This window comes from Parambassis ranga, chromosome 13 (assembly GCF_900634625.1).
Source record: "Parambassis ranga chromosome 13, fParRan2.1, whole genome shotgun sequence".
NCBI classification, from domain to species: domain Eukaryota; kingdom Metazoa; phylum Chordata; class Actinopteri; family Ambassidae; genus Parambassis; species Parambassis ranga.
Window position 1 is genome coordinate 14,223,301 of NC_041033.1, and position 21,794 is coordinate 14,245,094.

General features: G+C 40.7%; 1 protein-coding gene across 2 annotated transcripts in view; it reads left to right on the forward strand.

Moving 5' to 3' along the window:
* Positions 1–21,794, forward strand: part of ppp1r37 (protein phosphatase 1, regulatory subunit 37) — a 30,277-nt gene that overhangs the window by 2,116 nt on the left and 6,367 nt on the right. For both annotated transcript variants that reach the window (XM_028419154.1, XM_028419153.1), the window contains exons 2-7: positions 12,316–12,413; positions 16,802–16,847; positions 16,941–17,041; positions 19,578–19,697; positions 20,833–20,983; positions 21,135–21,290. In XM_028419154.1, coding sequence (XP_028274955.1) covers positions 12,316–12,413; positions 16,802–16,847; positions 16,941–17,041; positions 19,578–19,697; positions 20,833–20,983; positions 21,135–21,290 — 672 coding nt within the window. The remainder of the gene's footprint in view (positions 1–12,315; positions 12,414–16,801; positions 16,848–16,940; positions 17,042–19,577; positions 19,698–20,832; positions 20,984–21,134; positions 21,291–21,794) is intronic.

Consider the following 21,794-nt stretch of genomic DNA (forward strand, 5'->3'; position numbering starts at 1 on the left):
TGTTTAGACCTCAGTCAGCACCTGTGCCCCCACCCCTTTGTCAAACAAAAGTTCAAATAGTCAGATAAATAACACAGTAGCTCTCTCTGGCTTTTTCCTACCCAGCATTGAAAAAAGTATAACTCTAAATATAGGCGCAAGCTTGTATGTGGGAAACTATTATAACTGAACCTCACCATGACTTGAGTTGTGCCATTTTACCACAGCAGGTTCCTGTTTACTTAATGAAAACATGTCTAGGGTAGCTCACAGAGGACACGACACTGCCTTTACTGTGTTGACATAAGGGATTTAAACTTAAGCACTGTAGAAACACAAAAAAATAAACCTGTAATTGGAAAAAAAAATTATTGTGCCAGTTAAAAATAACAAATTGTCGAATTTCAAAGTTTATAAATATGTCCTCTTTGCCTTTTTGTGTTTTTGTCACACAGCTTTAGTATACAGTAGCTTCATGTCTGACTCTTGTTTTGAAGAAGCTGGAAAGTCGTGTGTGAGATCATGATCTAATCATGACTCACGTACTCCTTCATCTGGTGTGTGGACAATGGACACCATTTAATAAACACCCTGCAGTCCTAATGGGAAGACTGGTGTTTGGTGTCATAGTTACACAGTTGACTGTCGTCACACTTTGGCTGCAGTCTGAGAAGATGACAAATTGTTTTAAGCATACCCTAAGACCCATCGTCTCAGTGTGCATGTGACTGTTTGGCTTTAAGGGTTAGCCAGTGAGAGTCCTGTTTTTTTTCCTGGTGTATAAAACCTAAAATATAGGCCAGGGCGAAGCAAGGGTCAGTGATGCGAGATGTCCAGATGGGGGAGGGGAAGTAGAAAGAAAGACACAAACATCAAGGTTAATATGCATTCGCATTATGGCGTCACGTTCAGATGAATATATGTTGTTCTCTTAACATTGGAATACCAATGGATTAGACTGTCATTCTAAACACACCATTATGTTTCCACTGTTTATCGTAACACATGTTTATGTAAATCATACTTTGTCAATTTAAAATAATTTATATCATTATGCCTGACTGACCCTGTTGCTTTTCGAGATTGTTACACATGCCAGGCAGCCAGTCTGACTGTAAATCGGACATGAAATGAAAGGGAAAGTGAGGCTCCATTGGGCCAAATTTCAGCCAAGCTTTCTGCACCATTATGAAACACATGATGAGCAGTAATGTATCCAGATGAGTGAGTCTAGGTCTATTTATCAAACACAATTATCACAGTTTATTTAGGCTCCCGCTGATTATGCTTTTGATGTAGATGTACAGAATGTCCTGTATAATGTGAATGAAGATAACATCACAGAATATTTCTGGGTCCACTGGTTTGGGCTAAAGAATTTACCACAATAACATGATATTTGTCTATGTGTGGGCAAGAAGTGATTGGCCCTGCTTACTATTGTGATCCATATGACCTTTTTGGTATATAAAGTTAGACATTTCAAAGTTGTCTGGTTACATTGACATGCACCTTTATTCAGGGTCACTATTTTCTAGCATTTTATTTGCAAAAATTAGTAAGGTAAAGATACAAGTGATTGTTTTTGTTTTTTTTTTTGTTGTTTTTTAGACAAGTTAAAGTCCTGGCTGTGAACAGTTAGTATTTTGTAGTTTGAAACTTCAAATCTTTTCTGTCAAAAACTGAAGGAAGATCAGCTCAACTCTACAGGTTAGTTGAAGTTTGAATGGTGAAAGCGTTTAAGTCGCCATGTTTCTGTAAGTGGCATTGCAGACATTGCCACTCCTAAAAGCCAGTGTTCCAGCTCTCTGTAAATCGAAGCTTTCATAGACAAGATACATCTGTCAGAGGAGAAAAGACCAAATGTTCAACCTGCGTGTTTTTATTGTGCTGTTTTGTGTGTCAAAAATACAAAAATGCTCAGCTTTGTAGTTGGGACACTTTGACAGCTGTGGAACATAAGACATGACACTAAAATGCATCTTTGTTAACAGCATCCACTTTTAAAGATGCACAGTGAGGTGGCATTCCACCAGATGTTTTCGCTGTTTGTGAAAGAGGAAAGGGCTTAAAGAGTTGTCTTTTTAGGTGCATTTCTGTGTTTCTCTGTGGGTAAGAGGCATCTGTTTTAAACAGAAACTGTGCAACTAGATTAAATCCTTTTTGTGTTTGTTTTTTTGTTTATTGATTGTGACAATTAGCTGAACATCTTTCCTTAGTCCTTCTTGAAGAATGTCTTAGAATTGCACCCATGCTCCTCAGGCTTTGTCGGCCCTGAGCCATAGTAGACCGACATCAATCCACCTGGACCCTCTATCTGCAGATCTAGTGTCAGGTTCACCAGGTCCCTGTCTTATTTCATCTGTCAGAAACATGACTGTGAAATGAGCTCACAGGGCCTGAAGCATCACACATAGCGTGAGCTACTGCTAAAAGGAAGAATATGTTCAGTTGGTATTCAATATGTGCAAAGAATCTGATATCTGGTTTAACTGCTGCCAGAAATTGAGTTTGTGAAAGGAGCATTTCTTTGGAATCTGTCATTTAAAATAAACACCTGAGGTTTAGGATGGAGCAGTCTCTGGGGAACAAAAGTAGCCAGCTGGAGTGTCATATTTCCATTTGTGCTTTGGTACTCTTATTTTCCATAATTAAGGTCCAGTTCTCATGCCAGCTAGCATTGCAATGGGAAAAGTTAGGGTGAAGAAAGAAATTAGTATTAGTATTATGTGGAGCTCAGCTGTGCCAAGCACTTTTGTCAAATTTTGGACACACATTCTCTAAAGCAAAATGTAGTAAAATGTCATGTTGGCCTGGGTTATGTAATATTTCTAGAACATTTTCTTTTTTGCCTTCCTCAGCTGAGACTTGGGGGAGGCTTGTTCTCTCCCTGCAGGCCTGGGCAAACACTGCATCATATCCTGAGATTCCTGAACTTCCCACTTTGTTGCATAGCTTCCCCTTCTCTCTTCTCCACCCCGTTCCTCATTTTCCTGACTGGCTAGAGCAGTGTAGGTGCAGCTTGTTCTTATATTAGAAATTGCAAAAGTTCTGGATCACAGCAGAATTATGTGCCAAGTCATGTGTTTTATCTCTCACTGACAACACTTTTGTACAGTCCTGATGCAGGATAGGTTCAGTTAACCAGAGAAATCCCTGCTGCTTTATTGTAAGTCAGCTTTGCATGTTTAGAAGCTCACAGCTCTGTGTACTACAAGCAGCCGAACTCTTTGGCCTATGTGCAGCTCTGTGTCGTGTCATCAGACCCAAGGCCCACTTGGCATCAGGTTATTAAAGGCTCTGTGACCCATGAAATGTTATTTGTTGTGGCTGTGGACCAAGTGACGAACTGATAAGCAAAGCTTTCAGTGCAGAACATGGACAAAGGCCCTGAAAACCTAGAAGTTAGTTCAGTTTGCACAAGCAGCAGCCCGGTACTGGATTTTTCTGGGCAAATACGGGAAAAGCTAATGTAGTTTGTATATCTTCTAGTGTATGTGATCAGATCAATATAAAAGAAGATTGTGGTGATAAATCCAGTGGCCCAGAAAAGGCATACATTTATTATTATCGGAGTATGTATTTATGAGAGAAGCTGTGTAATCTATAGCTAACATAACTAAAAGTTTGTTGTATCAGTGTCTGCTTACCTGTCAACCAGCCTGTCTGCTATTGTGATGTATGATGTTTATATTTGCGGCACTTTACTATGGATATGTTGTTTTTCCTACGAGCAACACTGATTCTGATGTGCCTGCGATACAATTACACCTGCTGATAATATCAGCCCTGTGGCTTAGCTCTACTTTGTAAGTTCATCCATTATGCATTTTAGCCTGTCTATGCTACAAATGCACATTTGTTTGTTTTGTAAATTTGAGAAAGAAGTGTGCATGTGTCTGGGTTTGTTTTGTGCTGATCCCTTTTCTTTTTGTCTGCCTGGAGTGTAGCCATAATCCACAATATCACAATCAAGACAGGTCATAAATGGTTAAATATACATATTGGTCTCAGGTTTTTGGTATTTTTATGATCTGGTCCTTTCGTAGGTTGGTCCTTGTCAAACAGGAATTTCTCACTCTTTCCTACCATACCTGTTCTTGTCACTTGTGTGCAGGTGAAAGATATCACCTACAGTGTATTGCGCTAAATTATCCTCTGCTTAAAAATAGAGCATACAACTGTTGTTCTCTAATGTCACTCTCCATCTGGTCAGGCAGTTTTTTCTCTCAGACACAGGCCGGGCTTCATTTGGGAAATGGCTGCTCTGTTTGTTTTAGCCAGTATCATACCATGAAATCAAGAGACAGGCTACTGTTGATAGACAATGTCTTATTGCTTAAGGCGTCAAATCCACATGGAAGAGTGTTGTGCAAAGATGTGAAATTTGAGGACAGGTATTGTGTGGGTTATGTGTGTTTTCTGCGAAGCCTGGGGTTTGCAGGTGTTGCAAGATCTTTTCACATTCTGCCTCAGTATGCCATGAGGGCTGTCTGTTAATTATTGATCTGCACGCAGGAATACATTCCGAGGTTTGTTCATAATCACACTGCTGCCAAGGCTCACCATTAGAAGACATCAAATTTAATCTGTTTGCTTATGATCTTCTGTCCTTATGCTCATACCTGTGCTGGTACTGGTTAAGGTTATGTAAATTAAAGTTGACTGTAACGCCATCTAAAATGTATACATCTATATTCTGTGTTTTTATTTGCTATCACCATCTCTTCATAAAGACTTGTACTTGCACACAGCAGCAGTGCTAAAGGCCAGGCCTTTTTGCCCCACCTCTGACAAGCCAGGCAGCCAGCTGTCATGTGTGAATGACGCTGCTGCCATCATGCACAGCACAACAGTGTGAAATGGCAGAGAATGGGACAGGAGACTGGGAGAGGTGGCTATTTTCAACACTGGCACTTGCATGTTAAGTAGGAGCTGGCACCACCTTTATGTCCCAACCCCAGTGCTCCCACCCATCTGTGGACATTTGTCTAAAGACTTGTCATATATTTAATCTCTATACATCTTTGTTGTCATGCAAAAAAAAATCTAATAATTGTTTTGAATGTGTTTTCTAGGCTATATTCCTGCTAAATTTTAGAATTCTGTTTTACACAAGAAAGTGTCATGTGGCGTTTTTGCAAAGCATTTTGAGATTTGAATGGATTCAGTCACTATGACAACAAAACATTTTAAAGACTACTGAAGATGTGCGGAACAAGCGTTGGTTGAATTCTTAACACTGCTGGACACCTGGTCTCCATGTGTTCAGTGCTCTGTATTTAATTTCCTCTTTTGGCTTTTTTCACTAACTGTTGGCTGACAATAATTTCCTCTTGTAGTGTCTAACTTGTCAACACAGGAATTAGGTATGTTATTTTTCATTCACATCTTAGCTATGATAAATTATGTCTACATGATCAGCTCAAGGTGACCTGGGTTGATCTTTTCCTTTTCCTCTATTCAGTAGCCATCTTTGCCACCAATTCCACGTGCTCCATTCATACAGCAATCACACATGGTGTTGGCTAAAGTTAAAGATATAAGGTGTAGTTGTTGGTTTTCTGACAGCACATTTATGACATTAAGTGGGAAAAATACTAATCTGCCAATTTCAGAGTGAAAAGCTTTGCATTGCTCTAGTCTCTAATCAAACACCATGCAGCTCCAGATGTTTACAGAGAGTAGATCAACTGTTTATCTGCAGCAGCTTGGCTGAGGCTGGTACAGTCTTCACTATATTCAAAGTCTGCCAAAGTTTTTCTTAAGCTCTCGACGAACAAAGTTCGCTCTGTCATTCTTTTTTTTGTGCAGACAAGTCAAACAGAAATCCAACACATAGTATAGACTTGTGTGTCATCTGTCTTTCTTTATAAATGGTGGTGCTTCTTCCTCCATGCACATGCAAACACTCATCTTTGCTTGCTTCCTTCTTGTTGTTATGTGTTCCTTCTTGTTGCTGGAGTGAGGGAAGAAGGCACAAGATCTGTGGATGGTGTGTTTGCACTTAGCTTCACTTATACAAAGACAACAAGGCTGAGGAGGATATGTAAACTGTGACATGTATGGATAAGCTTACTCCACTATTAGAATCTGTACAGCATGGCATCACTGAAATGATATTTTGTGTACAGATGTGGAGCTGGTATCTAATTATTTATTACCAGTAGTTCAATGGTTGTCTGCATTAATGCAGCACCTTTGTGTGACAGCTGCTACTAGGCCAGTGAGGTCTAGACCCTAGGACTTTTCAGAGAAGTGTGTGTGCGTGTGTGTACAGACCCTTATGGTTGGTCTTTAAGATCAAGTGATTTTGAAGAGCATCATTCAGGGCTCTTAGATGTTTCTAAGAAAAAGGAAAAAACATCTGTTCAGAAGCTCAGATAATACATCATGTCATTGTTGTGTGATTTATTGTTTCACATCCCAAATTCACCAGTCAAGTGGTTGTGCTGTTTCTGCAGCATTTGCAGCCAGGTGTGAATAACCCCACAAACTCTTCACAAGCATCACAGGCCTACTGCTTAAAATTGAGCCATTCCAGTACAACAAAGGACACTCAGCTGAAACAGTCTTAACTTGTAAGTGCAAGAAAATCAAGAGAGACAGTATGAGCAATTTATCAGACACCTGTCATACTAGCAGAAGATGAGCTTGCACAAATGTGACATCCTCTATTCCTCCCCTCTGCAATACACCCAGTCGTCCGTCCCTCTCCATCTACAGCCAGTGTGTTTTACACAGTCAGATACTGTTTTATGACTGTTTTTTTTAATGTTGTGTCACGGTGATGATAATCTTTCAGCAAACACTCACCAGACTGCTCATCTGTCCCAGTACAAGCAGCACAAACCGAGTCTGGTACTGAAGCCCACGCTCACACGGTGGGCCCTCTGTGGGTCGATCTGCTTTGACCTTTTTGTGGGCGGAGGTAAAGGCTTTGACTGCAGCAATGTTATGATGTTGTGCAGCTACAATTGCGATGAAGAGATGTTGTATTTTTAGGTGCTGCATTTACTAATGATACATCAACTCAGAAGTTATGTCACAGCTGATTAGTTATCCTTTGTTTTAAAACGTTTCCTTATATTTATTTGTATTTATTAAACTTTTTGTGTCTCATTAACTTTGCATGGCAGCTGGATTCTCACAAAATGATTGACAAGGTTTTGCGACAATCCATTGTGCCAGGCTGTGAACTACGTGACCTCTAAGAGTCACTTCAAGAAGTGCTGTACTCCAAAGTGAGTGAAAGGATATGGTATAATATTGTTAAAAATTGAGATAGGGGTGCAGTTGTAATGGAACATGTTCGTAGTGTTTCTCTTGGTTGTTCACTTACAAAGTGAAATGTGCTTGTCTCAAGAATGACCATGCAGCTAGCCAAGCACTTCTGAAAGCAAACTAAACAGGCAGTTTTTTAAGTCATTTGTTGAGAGGGAACCTTGCCCAGTGCATTCTGGGATAGAGTCCAGCTCTCTGAAACTGTAATCTAAACCTGATAAAGCAGTTGAAAAACAATGTTGTATTGATTTGCGTTGTTCCAAAAGGTGTTGCAACTGAGGTCAAAACGACAATCCCTCAGGTGTGTTGTTGTTTAGAGTAACCTATTGTACTGTTCTCATCATTTGCCTAGTAGCTCTGAGACAGTTAAGGTGTGTAAGTGAAGTAGCAGGTTTGGCTGACAGCTTCTCCCATTCACTGTCTATAGAAAGCTTTGAATTATTGTTAACAGATGTGTCTGTACTTCAGTTTATTTGCAATGTATGGCAGGTACATCTCCCATGTTTCCAGCTGGTTTTCTCTGCCCCAAGATACCATCCCATCTTTGCTTTTCACTGTAAAACAGACACAACAGAGCCAGTCTATGACTCAACAGAGAGTCAGAGACTGGTTGAGAGGGAGGCGATCCAACTGTCAATCGCAGCTGTCAATCAACAGCCACACTGCCGACTTCAAAACCTACTATAAGCCTTCAAATCTTGTTAGTAGAGAAATATTTCCCAAACTGACCTCCAGCACACTTATTAGTGGGTTTAACTTGAGCCTTTGCTACAATAATGACCCTTCATAAAAATGTTACTGTCTCTGTATTAAGAGAGAAATGCTTCTTTTTAACTTAAATCAGTTGCAAAGATCAGTGGTGTTGGGTGCACTGGCAGAATAACGGTCAAAAGCACATCATCATTCTTAACCAGTCTGCAGCACTTCATTTACCTCTATTTATCTGAGTCAGCAAACCAGGGGCTTTTTTTCCTCATCACTTCTGCAAAGAGAGCAGCAAGTGATTTAGTGTCTTGTTGTAGCAGTGCGTGGATGATGGCCAACAGTGATAACTAGGAGAAAAGGGGCCAGAAATGAAGATGGTTCCTCTCCTTCCCTTTTACACCAAACTTATCAAGGTACATAAACGTCCTGTCATTATGGCAAGACAGCCTTCTGTCTCCAAGGCATTGGACTAGATGTTAAGCTACAGTTATTTAAGTTAAGTTATTTGGATGAACTAAGTGCATACTTTTATTCAGATAGAGGAGTAGAAATGGGATGTTGTTTAGCAAGACAGGGTTTAACCGAGAACTCAGCTGTATGCGATATGTATCCATCAGGTCAAACCATCAGGTCTCTTGCATGTCTGAAATAAAAGGGTTCCTTTCTTGAAAAATGTAAGGTAATAACAATATAGATGTTGCATGTCTAGGAGAGAGTTTGTCACTTGTGTATTCTCTATTTCTAGATTTGTAGCATACACATGTATTTTGTCCTAAGGGGCAGCCATGTTCTGCATATCATCATGTCTTTATCTGGTTTTTAAAGACGTTGTTTGGGAACAGCCATTTTCCCTCCCTTTCTCCCCCTTCTGCGTACCGCCTCATCACCACTCCCTCCATACATGTACCAGCAGTACTGGAGGGACTGCAATAAAACAAAGACAGAGCAAGCAGAAACACAGGCAACAGCTCAGCTCTTAATGATCCTGCAGGGCTAAAGCTGGCATCTCTTGACTCTTAGGTAGCTCTCTTTCTTTGTGTCTCTTTTTTATTTTCATGCACTAGAGGAGTATTTGCCTGTATCTTTTTGTGCAGCTTTTTTTTGCTCTGGTATTTTTCATGAAAACAAATGGGCCATCTTTTTAATTAATGAGCTGTGTGTGAAAATACTGTGTAGTAGGCATGGGACCCTCCCTACTTTGAACCCCACCTTCCCTCAGGAAGTGTTTACCCACACGCTTGCTCGACAGCAACTCTCCACAATAACACTTTTCCAAGGACAGAGTGTTCACTGGAACGCACACACTGTACTATACAAATTTACAAGGCTGCTGTCTTTACTCACACTGGTGGGAGCAGGATTTCAGTCAAATCAGCTCAGCTGGGTCCAAGTAACCACTAAATAAGCACAAATGTGAACTGGAATTAATGAGGTCGGATGAAAACTGTCAAATTGTACTCAATTACATTTGATAGTCTGGATACCATTGCATTAGCAATAGCAAAACCCTGAAAGCCATCATGAAGGATGAAGGGCATCACAATGAAACCATCACAGCATTCATTAACACATTTTTTTAAATAAAGGCACCAGTTAGATTCAGTGCAAAAGAAGTGACAGTTTTGATGGGAAAAAGCACATTTTAGACAAAAAGAACCTGCATCCTTTGAAGGTGGAAACAGGCTTTGTTAAGTGATTTCCTATTTACGTCACAAAGCATCATTACTGTTATTTGCAACCTTGACTGCTATAATTACTTGTACAGTTAAAGGTGGCCACCAAGTTTCTGTGCGTGTGTGGTCATATTTTCTAACATCACTTGCTGTGATGAGTTTTGTTATGTCAGGAAAAAGAAAACCCCTTTTGAGGGAGCGCGTTAAAAGTGGAACAGCTTTGTGGCATCGCTTTTGATGCAGTGCAGGCTTTGATAAGATGCAGTCCTAGAATGTGACACCTTCTTCATCCCAAAAATGTTTTTGATTCAGCAAAGTCTAAAATATAGCATCACATTTTTCTCTAATGTCTCATCTAATGTTTCATCATTTGGAATGTTTTTTATATTTTTATGATTTCATTAATTAAATTGCATTTAATGAGACATAATTCATCATTGTTGTAAATGCATGCATCCATATATAGAATTATTTATTGCACAGGAATTTGTACACAGGTGTACATGAGCTACCCCCGCAGCCTCACAGGAGTATGAAGTTAAATACTAGCGTTAGAAAATGAAGAAGTTAAAGACTAAAGGCTACATACAAACACTGACCTGTCTTTAACAGCCCTCACGTGCAGTGTGTGGTTGCTGGCTATAATGTACAGCAGTAATTAAAGTGTAGAAATGTGTTAAGGGCACATGAGTTAAACAGAAGTTCCCATCATCCCCCTCAAAGACTTTGATTCCTGGTAGCAAAACCACTGGCTTGGGTCATGTGGTCAACAAACAAATCTGGCTGTGATCGCCTGTCATCTCTAGAGCCAGAGGAAGGCTTTCATTCTTGTGATTCACATTTGTGAATGCACAGTGGAGGAACTGAGGTGTTGTGCTTGTCTAACATGTAACGGTTTTCTGTTGGAAGGAAGTTATCTTCACTTCACCAGCACTAAAACTCACAATAGTGGAATTGTGCTGGTTCTCTGTTGTTTTCCAATGGAGCAGTCAGAGGTACTTATATGTAAACTGTTGATTTGAAATTCACTCTGTGACCTTTTATGGCCAGCATTAGAGGCCTTGTGCTTGTGGATGCAGTTTCCCAGTGACTGAGATTAAATAATTGAAATCAGAAAGGACACAGGAATGTTTCTGCTTTTGTATATACAGAGTTTTAGGCGTCTGTATGTGCTCATTAAAACAGCATTGTAAGCAAACTGTATGTACACTGCTGTATGTCATGGTGCCTGTCTGCTTCAGGTTTAGTGTCTAGACTTCTTTTGTAGTTTGGGTTAGAAAACAATTAAAGTATATGTAGTGGTAGTTTTCATTGTTTGTTTATATGGTATTGCCACGTTCCCACCATTAACTCAGACTCACCACAGCATTGCTGTTTGAGTATTAAGACTCAGCTGTAGTCTAACTGTGTCACTATCTCTATGGTGTTGTTGCTGCGACAGTCCAGGCTCAAAATGCCCTGTGTTGCACCTCACTTCTACTATCAGGGGAGGGTGATGAACTTGAGAATGTGAACTAAACTGATGTGGGACCCTGGGGAAGATGGCGGCAAGTGAACAGCGAGGCCGACAAGTTCTCACCTAGCAAGAGAAATCAAAATGCTGAGCACAGAGAAAATGGGATACACACACACACACAGCACATTCTATGTTAGCACCCTACCCATAGGTTGCTCTACGTACCTAATGCATATCCTTTTTGTGTGGATGTAATTTCATGTCTTGTATTTTTATACATTCCTAAATACACGCCATGCTTTTTTCTTCCTGGTCCATATCATTAGTTTTCTCTGTCTCTCCCTGCCTTAGTGCCTCACTTCATCTCTCAGCTGAGTCTCAACTTGAACAGCGGGTTTGAATGTTGCCCAGTCATCTGACTGGAGTTAGCCCCCGCAACAATCTGGGATGGCAGCAAGTGGCTGACCCACACACAAACCAGAACAATACCTCCTTTTTGCTGACCTAAGTATGGGAGCCCTTAAAGAGGTTACAATTTCTGATCCACTCTGTCAGCAGAGTGCTCCCCAAGGCAGAAACACAAACAAGTCACATAAATGAAGAATAAGTGTGTCCCAGACTACGTTGTGTTGTGTCGTACAGGGATATTTGATGTACAGGATGAGCATCGGAGCAGATTCTGTTATATTTTAAAGCTGTATAAATCTTTTCCAGATGTTTTATTTGTTTTATTTGCTGTGGTGTTATTTGTGCTGTCATAAGTGAGTGTGACCGATGAGTGAACTGTAAAGCTCTTAAAATTAATAGGCATCATTTAACTTAATGATATGACAACACACAAGTTAGCACCGCCACATTTGCATTTTGGATGCATTTTATGGTTGTGTTTCAACTGCACACACGCCCTACTGTGGTGCGTTTGAACTTCAGCTTGCTTACTATTAAACTGTTAATGGAAACCATCAAAGAAAACTCAGGCTGTAATACATAATTAAATTTGATTACTAGCTTTTATATAAATTTGTGCCACGCACCGGTATTGTGCAGAAATAAGAAAACAAATTACCAACTTAAACAACAGCAGATAATTTGTTATTCAGAGGCAGAAAAAATAACACAATGGAGATTATTCACTGTGTTGTGTGCAGTAGCATGTGTGTTTATCTCCTGTAATAGCAGTCCTAACTTTTTTTTTTTTTAATTTAATGTGTTTTGCAGCTCTGAATGTGACGGTGGAGGAGATCATTTCTGCCTACAAACAAGCCTGTCAGAAACTCAACTGTAAACCTATATCCAAAGTGCTCAAACAGATACAGGTAAGGCCCAGCTCCACACAAACACATGAACAGTGTTGTTGCCAACCGGGTCAAAGGTAACATGCTCCCAGAGCTTTGCTGTTTTTAACTCAGTTTGTTTGTTTGTTTGGAAAGAAAGATATTGAGGGAATGCTCAGAACAATGCCAGAAAAATGGTGATGAATGAGAAGGCCCTCTCAAAATCATGTTACTTGCACCTCTAGCAGAACGTCATAATCCCGTCCTAAATCTCTTGGCAGTGTGCAAAGCCATCACAACCCCAGCGTAGTGCTTTGTCTCTTTTTTTTTTCTTTCCAATTTGTTGTGGCCAGTTCTCTTGTGCTGCAGTACTCGTCACTGTGAACATTGCTGTCGTAAAATGGCCAACAGCTTCTCGTCGATGGCAAACCTGATCTTAATTATATTTTGCAGCAGTTAGATTTCTGATTTTTAAATCATAACAATATTTTAAATCATATCAATAAAAAATTGTAACATGAATATACATTACAGCATATACGTTACAGCATCCCAGAGAGCCATTTACAGTCTCTAAATCCTAGATTATTTAAGTCATAATTCACATTTTGTTTCCCTCTAAGCAGAGTTCAAAGTTAGATTTTTGGGATAAGAATAACTAAAGATAGTCGGGCAACAGCTGATACTAGGGATGTTGTAGCAACGCAGGGGTGTCCTGTACAAACAGGAGCTGGACAGGCAGCCTGTGAAGGGTTAAGAGCTCCACCCAAAAGCTCTTTGTAATAGTGAAGGTTCCTGTTTGAGGTTGAACAAAATTTAGCTCCAGGAATTACATCCTGATTTTTTTTTTCTTTCTTCAGCTCATGAAAGCACTTCTGAGGCTTGTTCATGTGGTTTAAGGTCATAACCTGATGCCCCATTGCATGCCAAGTGTTGTGATAGTATCCCGTAGACCTTTTTGTCCTTTTTCAGTAACGGTGCTTGTTCCTCCCAAAAGAATGGCGGGTGTTCCAAGTCTCTTTTTCTTTCTTTCCTTTTTTTGTGGTCTCTCGTGGGTTTGCCAGCACAGTCATGTGTCCTGTAATCCGTCTATATAAGCAGTACTTCAGATTCAGTGAAAGATGCCTCAGGGTTGTTTTTTACATTTTGCCTACCTTGTGCTTTTGTATATGAATTTGCACATGCCTGGTTTGTATTGTCATACTAAACATGTTTAAGTGTTTCCTTATGTCAGTTGTTTCTTCAGAAGGTGAGGTTTGTTTTTTTTTTATTACAGAGAGCAGAAAGTACAGGAAATATTGAATGAATAAGCTGTTTTCTCAAGTTTACATTAATATTTCTCCACTTATTACCCATTTTTGGCTACTTTAAGAGGCCTTTTGCAGAGTTGTTATGACACACAGAGAGCTGCTTTCTGCTTTCTTGTTCCTTAGTGACCTCAGGGACCAAGACGAATGGTATTTGTCCTGTCTCTAGACAATAAGATTGACCGCGTAATTGTCAGTTTTTAACAAAGGCCGACAATATTTCCACTGCCTGTCAGGGACAACACCACAATGTCCTACCATTGAAATAGATTATGACAGCATGATTGAAACAGATTTCATGTCAAATAATGGCCTCTTAAAATGAAGTCCTGTAACAGTGAGAAATGTTGATAGTGAATACAGTATAGTATACAGTATTTTAAAACTGTGCAATATGCAAATATGTGGTTGTGTCTCCTGCCTTGTATTTGTGAATACAGACTAACAGGATAAAAGGGCTGGCAGGTCTAGCTTGGCAGCAGGGACATATTAGCACTTTCTCCTGTTTGTTCTGTCACTGCAGCACACACACCATAAACCCTTCGCTGGGCCCCTCCACCGGAGCTTTGCACATTTGTACCTGAGGTTTGCAGGTTAACAAGTACTGTTGAAAGAAAGTGGAAAGCGTCTGTGTGTCAAGAGCTTCTGTAAAGAAATCTCCTCATGCCCAGTCAGCTGAGAGAAAGAGGCTGGGTTAACATCTCAGCTGCTTGTGGAAATGCACATCACCGTGCTAAGCTGCTGCTGCAAGCTTCATTTAGTCTTATGGTCTGGGTACATTTCCACTGGCAGTTGACTGAGCAGGGCCTCCTGGCCATCGCAGAGATGCATCACCTTCTCTCCCGCTTCCCAGTTGTGTTCTAGTTTTTAGTGACCGCTCATGTTTGCAGTCTCTGGCCTCACTCCATCTCTCCCTACCTCTGTATTTTGTTGGCCCCGCTACAGCCCCCTCTCATTTCTGCTTAGTCATCCTTACAGTAACAAGCCACGTAAACAGACCAAATGGCTGGCCAGAGAGAGGAGGGTTGGCAAAAGGTGCTGAGCTATTTACTGTTTTTTTCCTCTTTCCCTCTAAATGCTTTCTTTATTAAGTCCAACTGGATTGTACACGTGGCATCTTGCCAGGGGCCCTACAGGTTATGTGCATTTCTATCCAGTTGTTTGTGTGTTGGTGAGTTTATAAGGGGTCACTATTTAGCAGCTGAATGTTGAATGCCTGTTCCACAGTAACTCCCAGCAGACTTTTAAAACCTGGACACTTGGTAGCCTTGTGTCAAATTTCTGCTGCCGCAATTCCCTCTGGGACAAGTGGTTTCCCTATTATGCAATGTCTCACACACAGCCTGGGTGCACATGCTTTCACTGAATATGCAAAAACGACGTTCTCCCAGTCGTCTGGTGCTATACATCTTTTTTTTTTAGATGATCCTTTACTATAATAAATATACAATACATGTAAATGCCCTGCAGAAACATTGGTGCATTCTGTGCAGGCACCTTTCTGTGTGTGCGCTCTGCGCTGTTTGGATCTGTTTTTTCTTACTTGCAATGGATTCTTTCTGGCGGTGAACTTGATGTTCTTTTTACCAGCGCTGACATGCGTCATTGATCCAGTTTGTGTTTTGTGTTTGGCCAATATGTGTGCGAGTCAACAAGAACTCTTGAAATGTCCCCAACTGGAGAGGGGGTGGAAGCCACAGGAGGGTTTTGTCATGCGTCTCCATCTGTCCTTTCCCATTTGAGAACCTAAATGTCATGTTTCTTTTCTGATTTCTGGCTATTAGGAAGTTGGATTCTCAGGAGATCGTTAAACCACATGAGTGTGTGTGTGCAAGTACAATACGTACATATCAGAACATTCTGGGACTATTGCAAGAGCACAACAAAATTTAATGAACCACATTTGAAAAAGAAACAGTACTTCATTTTTTTTTCCACCCACAACACTCACATACACCCATACCAACACTCGTGCAGAGGCACACTGTGCGTCATGCATTATTTTGGTTACTGGCAGCCCTGCCAGAGTGGAATTTACACTGATAAAGTCATTCTCAGTGACAGGTGCCCAAGTTAATTATAGGTGAAGATTGACTTGCTGTTAAATTGCCCAAAATGTGTGTCTGCATGTGTTTGCACAGTCAACACCTTCTGGATGCTGAAGAACACCTAGTGTGTTTTTTTAACTAAATAAGTATCCATATTTAATAAAACAAAAGCATTCTGTATTTACTTTTCAGGCCTGTTGTATTATGACAATACAGCTATGGGATGTGATGCTTCAATGTTGAGTCATACAAGAGACCATCGACTCTGTCAGTACAACTAAAACAGCATCATCAGCCACAGAAAGTACAGGCAGGAAGGCAGGGGTGATGGAGTTCATGTTGAATGGGCGGTTAACTAGAGAGATATTTATTTGCAGGTACATATGTTTGTATAGGCAGCAGTCTGTATTGTGTACATGTTTATGAGGGTGGTTTGGTGTTTTACCAGAGTGGGAGGTCACATATTTTGTCATGTCCCAGTATGGCAGCAGCTTTAAGCAGTGTCTTATTCAGCTGATTTGGCACTAAAATGTAGGAATATTGTTGCTTGTTTTTCTAAATGAATCTAAGGTTTGGAGGTAGCGTAGATGAAATTTGGTTTGCTCAATTCTTTAAACCCTACTAGAACTGTCCCACCATAGAAAGGTGGAGAAGCTAAGGTTGTTAGAGATCTAGACAAGGCGGCAGCACAGCTGATGGTGTTTTTGTCTAGAGGATTTGAGGCTAACGTCATCTAGCATGCTGCTTTTGGTTGACATTAAAAATGAGGGTTATTGTCTGACCTCCAGTTCTCATGAAAGAATAGACAAACATGTGATCCCCACATCTCCACAACCTTTCCTTAGCCCATCCTTATTTATCCTTCCAGTGCAGCCTATACCCAATTTATTTGACCACAGTCTCCTTACAGGGTCCTCTAAGGAGTATTGTAAGGGTTTTTCCTGGTTTGCAAATGATCGGTGTACTATCTCCAGTACTGATGTATTGGATTGCCTCCTGTGTTGTGTGAAAGTTTGCTTCAGTGGGGAAATGCACAGTTGCGTCTTCCTGACACTGCTACTTTTTGTTTCTGCAGGAACTGAAAGACCTGACCCAGCGAAATGATTGCCTGGATCTAAAAGGTAAATACCAAGAAAACACTACACACAGTGCTACTGATTTAAGCTGTGAGAATGTGCTGCTAAATCAATAATTGATCCAATGTTTATCTGTAGGTGAGAAGCTGGACTACAAAGCATGTGAGTCTCTGGAAGAGATTCTGAAGAGGGTCCAGTTTAAAGTGATTGACCTGGAGCAGACCAATCTAGATGAAGATGTAAGACACCTTAAACAATCTCCCTTTCTTTCCCTGTTCACATGTTGTGGAATCATCTTTCCCACTATTACTGCAGAGGCAGGATATGGAGTGTTTGTCATGGGTTTTCTAAATACCCCAGATGTCCACTTATGTAAACACCATTAAAGATGTTTGGGCTGTAGACATACACAGATAGACAGTGCTGCAGTGAGGAGCACAGGGACAGCAGTCCTGACCACTTCCTGTCGCACAGACACACACTCTGCTTTTAGCCAGACTCACTCGGGATACATTTCTTTGGGGCTGGAAGGTTCAGTTTAATTACTGCTCATTATTTTATTCCTGTCTGGCAAAGCCGTGTCAGTACTTTCACCTTTTAACCGCAGAATTAATTTAGGTCCCAGACTCCTGTTGCTTTTCAGCACACTTGTAGAAGGTCTGTTAATTATCATCATATCCTTTAAAAACGTGGAACTAAGGATATTTGGGCAGCTTTAATTGTATTTACTATAATAATCAGGACTGCATTAAATAGCAATCTTTCAAACGACTAATCATACATGTCTACTGACTGTCAGTTTCCCTTTCATCCACAGCTGTGATGCTTATTGTAATACCAGCTGTAAAGGCACAGACCTGTCATTTTCCAGCTTTTGTGTGGTAAAATTTTATATATGGGGTCTCTGAGGTCTCTACTAGCGTCAGTCCTGAGATTGACTGGCATTCAATCCAGAGTGTTCCCTCATACCGCTTAAAGGATTCAGCCCCACAAGATGGCAATAGTGACAAATACGTCACCACCCTTTGGTCAGCTCACAAATTCCACTGTGAATGGAACAGAGTTGCCTCCAGGAACATTTTGTTGTGCAATTTTACTTGACCTGAAACAAACCTCACATTGTCAATAGATCATGTGTTGCATATCTATTAATATGAGGGAATATTAGAGGCTTTCTTTGTGCCCCATCAATCCTACACCTGTTGGTCATCGTGTAAAAACACACGTATGTCATGAAGAGTTGTGCAGGTTTTCTTATTTAGGCATAAAGGAGAAAACCTACGGTACATGGCGGATCTTTCTTTTAGAAAATAAATGTCAAAATCAGACCAAATGCAGAGTGACATGCAGAATTTTTTCACCCAACATAGAGCACTGCCCCGGAAATGTGAATAAAGTGGTTGAATGAGTCAGTGACTGAGTCACCAGAGAGCAGCGTTTGAGTCTGAAACAAGTGTCTCGCCTGGAGCTCAAATGAACTGAGACTCTGAAAAGGGATAATTCTGTGGAAGTGTTGCTGGTACAGCTGGATTAGAGGGAGGTTGGATAGAAAAGGAATCGGATGGGGGAGAGGTTGGGCTCGTTTTTAAAGTCAGTGTGAGGCGTATACAAGCGATGGCTTGATTTGGCTCAGGCTTGTATCTGCAGTAGGGGCGTCTCGCTGGGAATGATATGGGAAGATGAAAGGAGAGAAATAGTTTTGGAGAGATGTTTTAAGGAGCATGTGGAGGAGCAGGCATGGGGTGTGCTATCACAAGCTGCCTTTATTGGGCTGAATGTGACTCATCTTCCCCCTCCCTGTAGATAAACACTGTAGTGTATACTCAGTAAAGTCTTCCAGTGAATACACAGAGGGAGGGGGGGGTTAGGAGACGTTATGTAGGAGCCTGTCTGGTTTTGTTTCTTTGTATCAGACACATCACAGACACTTATACTCCCTTTTTCATCTGAATCACATCTTTCAACTTGCCAGCATACATCACAGATTTTGTCATTCTTACAGAATAAGAATTGAGATATAAGGGAGAGACAGAACCCACACAGGCCTATGGCCCTGTTAGCATATGCTAATATTTGTGTGATTAAACAGTCTGTCTATCCCCACTGCAGTGCCATAAGCACTTCAGCATATCAGTTAAAGAAGCAAAGGAGCACTGCAGAATGAGATAAAGACCTGATCACATGAGTGCACTTTGACTTTTATCTTGCATCAGTTCACACAGCAATGATAATTTTGCACAATAATTTAGTGCCAGCTATCATCTTACCTCTAAAATATGTCTGAACGACTAGTTGATGAACCAGCTGAACTTCTTTACTTGTCACAGTTGTGGCTCTGCTTTATTAAAGTTCAAATATACCACTTCACTTTTGTCTGGTTAAGACAAAGATGTTTGAAAACTGATGGAACTATGTCCTTTTTACTGCATCGTTGATCATCCTTCAGTTCTAATTTGGTGACAGACAATATCTCAAAAAGATGTGGACGGTGTATTATATTCTAATATTGCTGACTTAAATATCTTTTTTTGCTATCGTAAACAGCAGCTCAAACACAAGAACTTGTCCTTCCAGCTGTACTATTTCCACTCACACATGAGGCCCTCATGGAAACACCTCAGCAGTCCTCAGGGACCATTACCATGACAACCACAGCTGTTCCAGACTATATCTTTTAACATCTCTTTCAGGGTTTTGACACTGTGGCACATCTGTGAGATTACACTTCTGGATTGTAGTCTGTTAATTTCTTCTGCCTCTGTTTGTGTTTTTTAGGGTGCATCAGCTCTCTTTGACATGATAGAGTACTACGAGTCAGCCACACATCTCAACATCTCCTTCAACAAGCACATTGGCACGCGGGGATGGCAGGCTGCAGCTCACATGATGAGAAAGGTGAGAGATTATCCTCTCGATTGTCCGTCTTAAAAATACAGGATTAAACTTGCTGTGACTGCATTGATGAATCAACAATGCAAGCAAACGTTTAAAAATGAGAAGGCACAAAAAACAAACGGAGAGAGGCTTTCTTTCTTCACCATAGTCTTGTTATGTGGTTTGTCTTTGAGATCATTCTTTAGCTTTAAGTTCAAACTATGTGACCGCTATGACTTTGGTCTTTGGTGTCATTTTGTCACCGCTCAGACTTGAGGGTCAGCCTTTCTCGCTCACTCTGTTGGAAAGATACATGGGTTCTGAGTGGCCATCTAAACACATTACATCACTGTGGTCAGTATATGTGAGAAAACATGAATATGAACAGCTGTTCAGTTTCCTTTTTATCTCACAAACCACGTGGCAGAGCTGTTGATTGTGTGTCAGAGGGCGAGCAAACGAGAAACACTTGTTTTTTTTTGTATGGTAGTGCAAGTGTGAAAATACACATGCATAAATAATCAGATTGTGCCTGTGGATATATTTTTGCTTAGCTGCAGTTAACGCTGATGTATACTGTCCTGACTGACTAATCCTGCCTGCAAAGCCACAGATTGCGTTGCAGTCTTAGTCATTAATATTGTGTCCTACTTACATGTGGGTCATTACTTCCAAGCAACACATTCTTAGTCACAGTTAGCAATGATGCAAAATCTGTACAAAATCCAAATGAAATCACAACTGTGACTGATGGGAAAGCTGATTTTTCACCTGCCTACAAACATTGAACTTCTATTGATTGGTTAAAACCCTTCCAGCTGGCAGGTAGCTTGTCAATAAGAAGTCGTAGCTCATTTCAGCAAAGCAAATAGATCTTAATTAACAATGTTTTGACAAGTGCATGTCCTTGAATCCCTTAGGCTCTGGATTAAGTAGATTTAATTAATATGTCATTGTTTCTGGGACGTCAACCTGGACACACATTCACATTTGCTTTAAGAATAAAGATTAAAGGCCTCTGGCTCAAGCTTAGAAAGTGCAGAGGTCATGTATATATTTACGTGTCACAGCTCCTGCACTGTTCTTTTTTTATTGCACATGATGTTACCAGTGCATATCCAGTAATGTGTTACCTTTGTTGGTGTTTTCCCCTCAGACAAGCTCGCTGCAGTATCTTGATGCCCGTAACACTCCCCTGCTGGACCACTCAGCTCCCTTTGTAGCACGAGCGCTCAGGATCAGTGGCAGCCTGGCAGTCCTCCACCTGGAGAACGCCGGCCTGTCTGGCAGACCGCTCATGTTACTGGGTAAGACGGGCAAAGAGCCGGAGGGGGTGACAGAGGCGGATGCACAGGGGGAAGAGGAGGCTTTTTTTTCTTCTTTGAAGTGCCACTGACAGGAAGACATGATAATCCCTGGATCCATTCATGCATTACTAACTTTTCTTTTGTCTCTCAGCTACGGCTCTGAAGATGAATATGAACCTGAGGGAGCTGTACCTGGCAGACAACAAGCTCAACGGCCTGCAGGACTCAGCTCAACTTGGCAACTTGCTCAAGTTCAACTACAACATTCAGATCCTGGACCTGCGCAACAACCACATCCTAGACTCTGGTACACAGCAGTGATAGAGCATGATTCAGTCACATAATTGTTTAGTAGGGTTGTTTTCTCAAGGTGGAAGTTCAAGCTCAAATTCCATTCATGAAATTAGATCAGAGATTATTTACCTTTTAAGGTCAATGAGTAATCTCAGTGAAAGTAAAGGACAAATAGTGCACTTTACCAAAGAAATTCCAGCTTGGACAAAACTTAAAATTTGTTTTACAAAACTCATAAAAAGTGAATGCTGACAATGGCAAATAACTGTATTGGCACAAGACTGCTCATCAAGATGCCCATTATCAGGAATAAATGGAGGGGAAAAGGGCTGAGGGTAGCTAGTTTTTATTGGTCCTTTAGTGGATATTTGTGTTCAAAATGAATTTTATGTGCTCATTCATACAGATATATATTGCTTTATCCCTACAATCTGCAGATTGTAGTTCTCCTCTGACTGGGACCATAAAAAAGTACTGTAGTTTATGGTAATGTGCCAGGGCTTCCTAAATGTTGTAG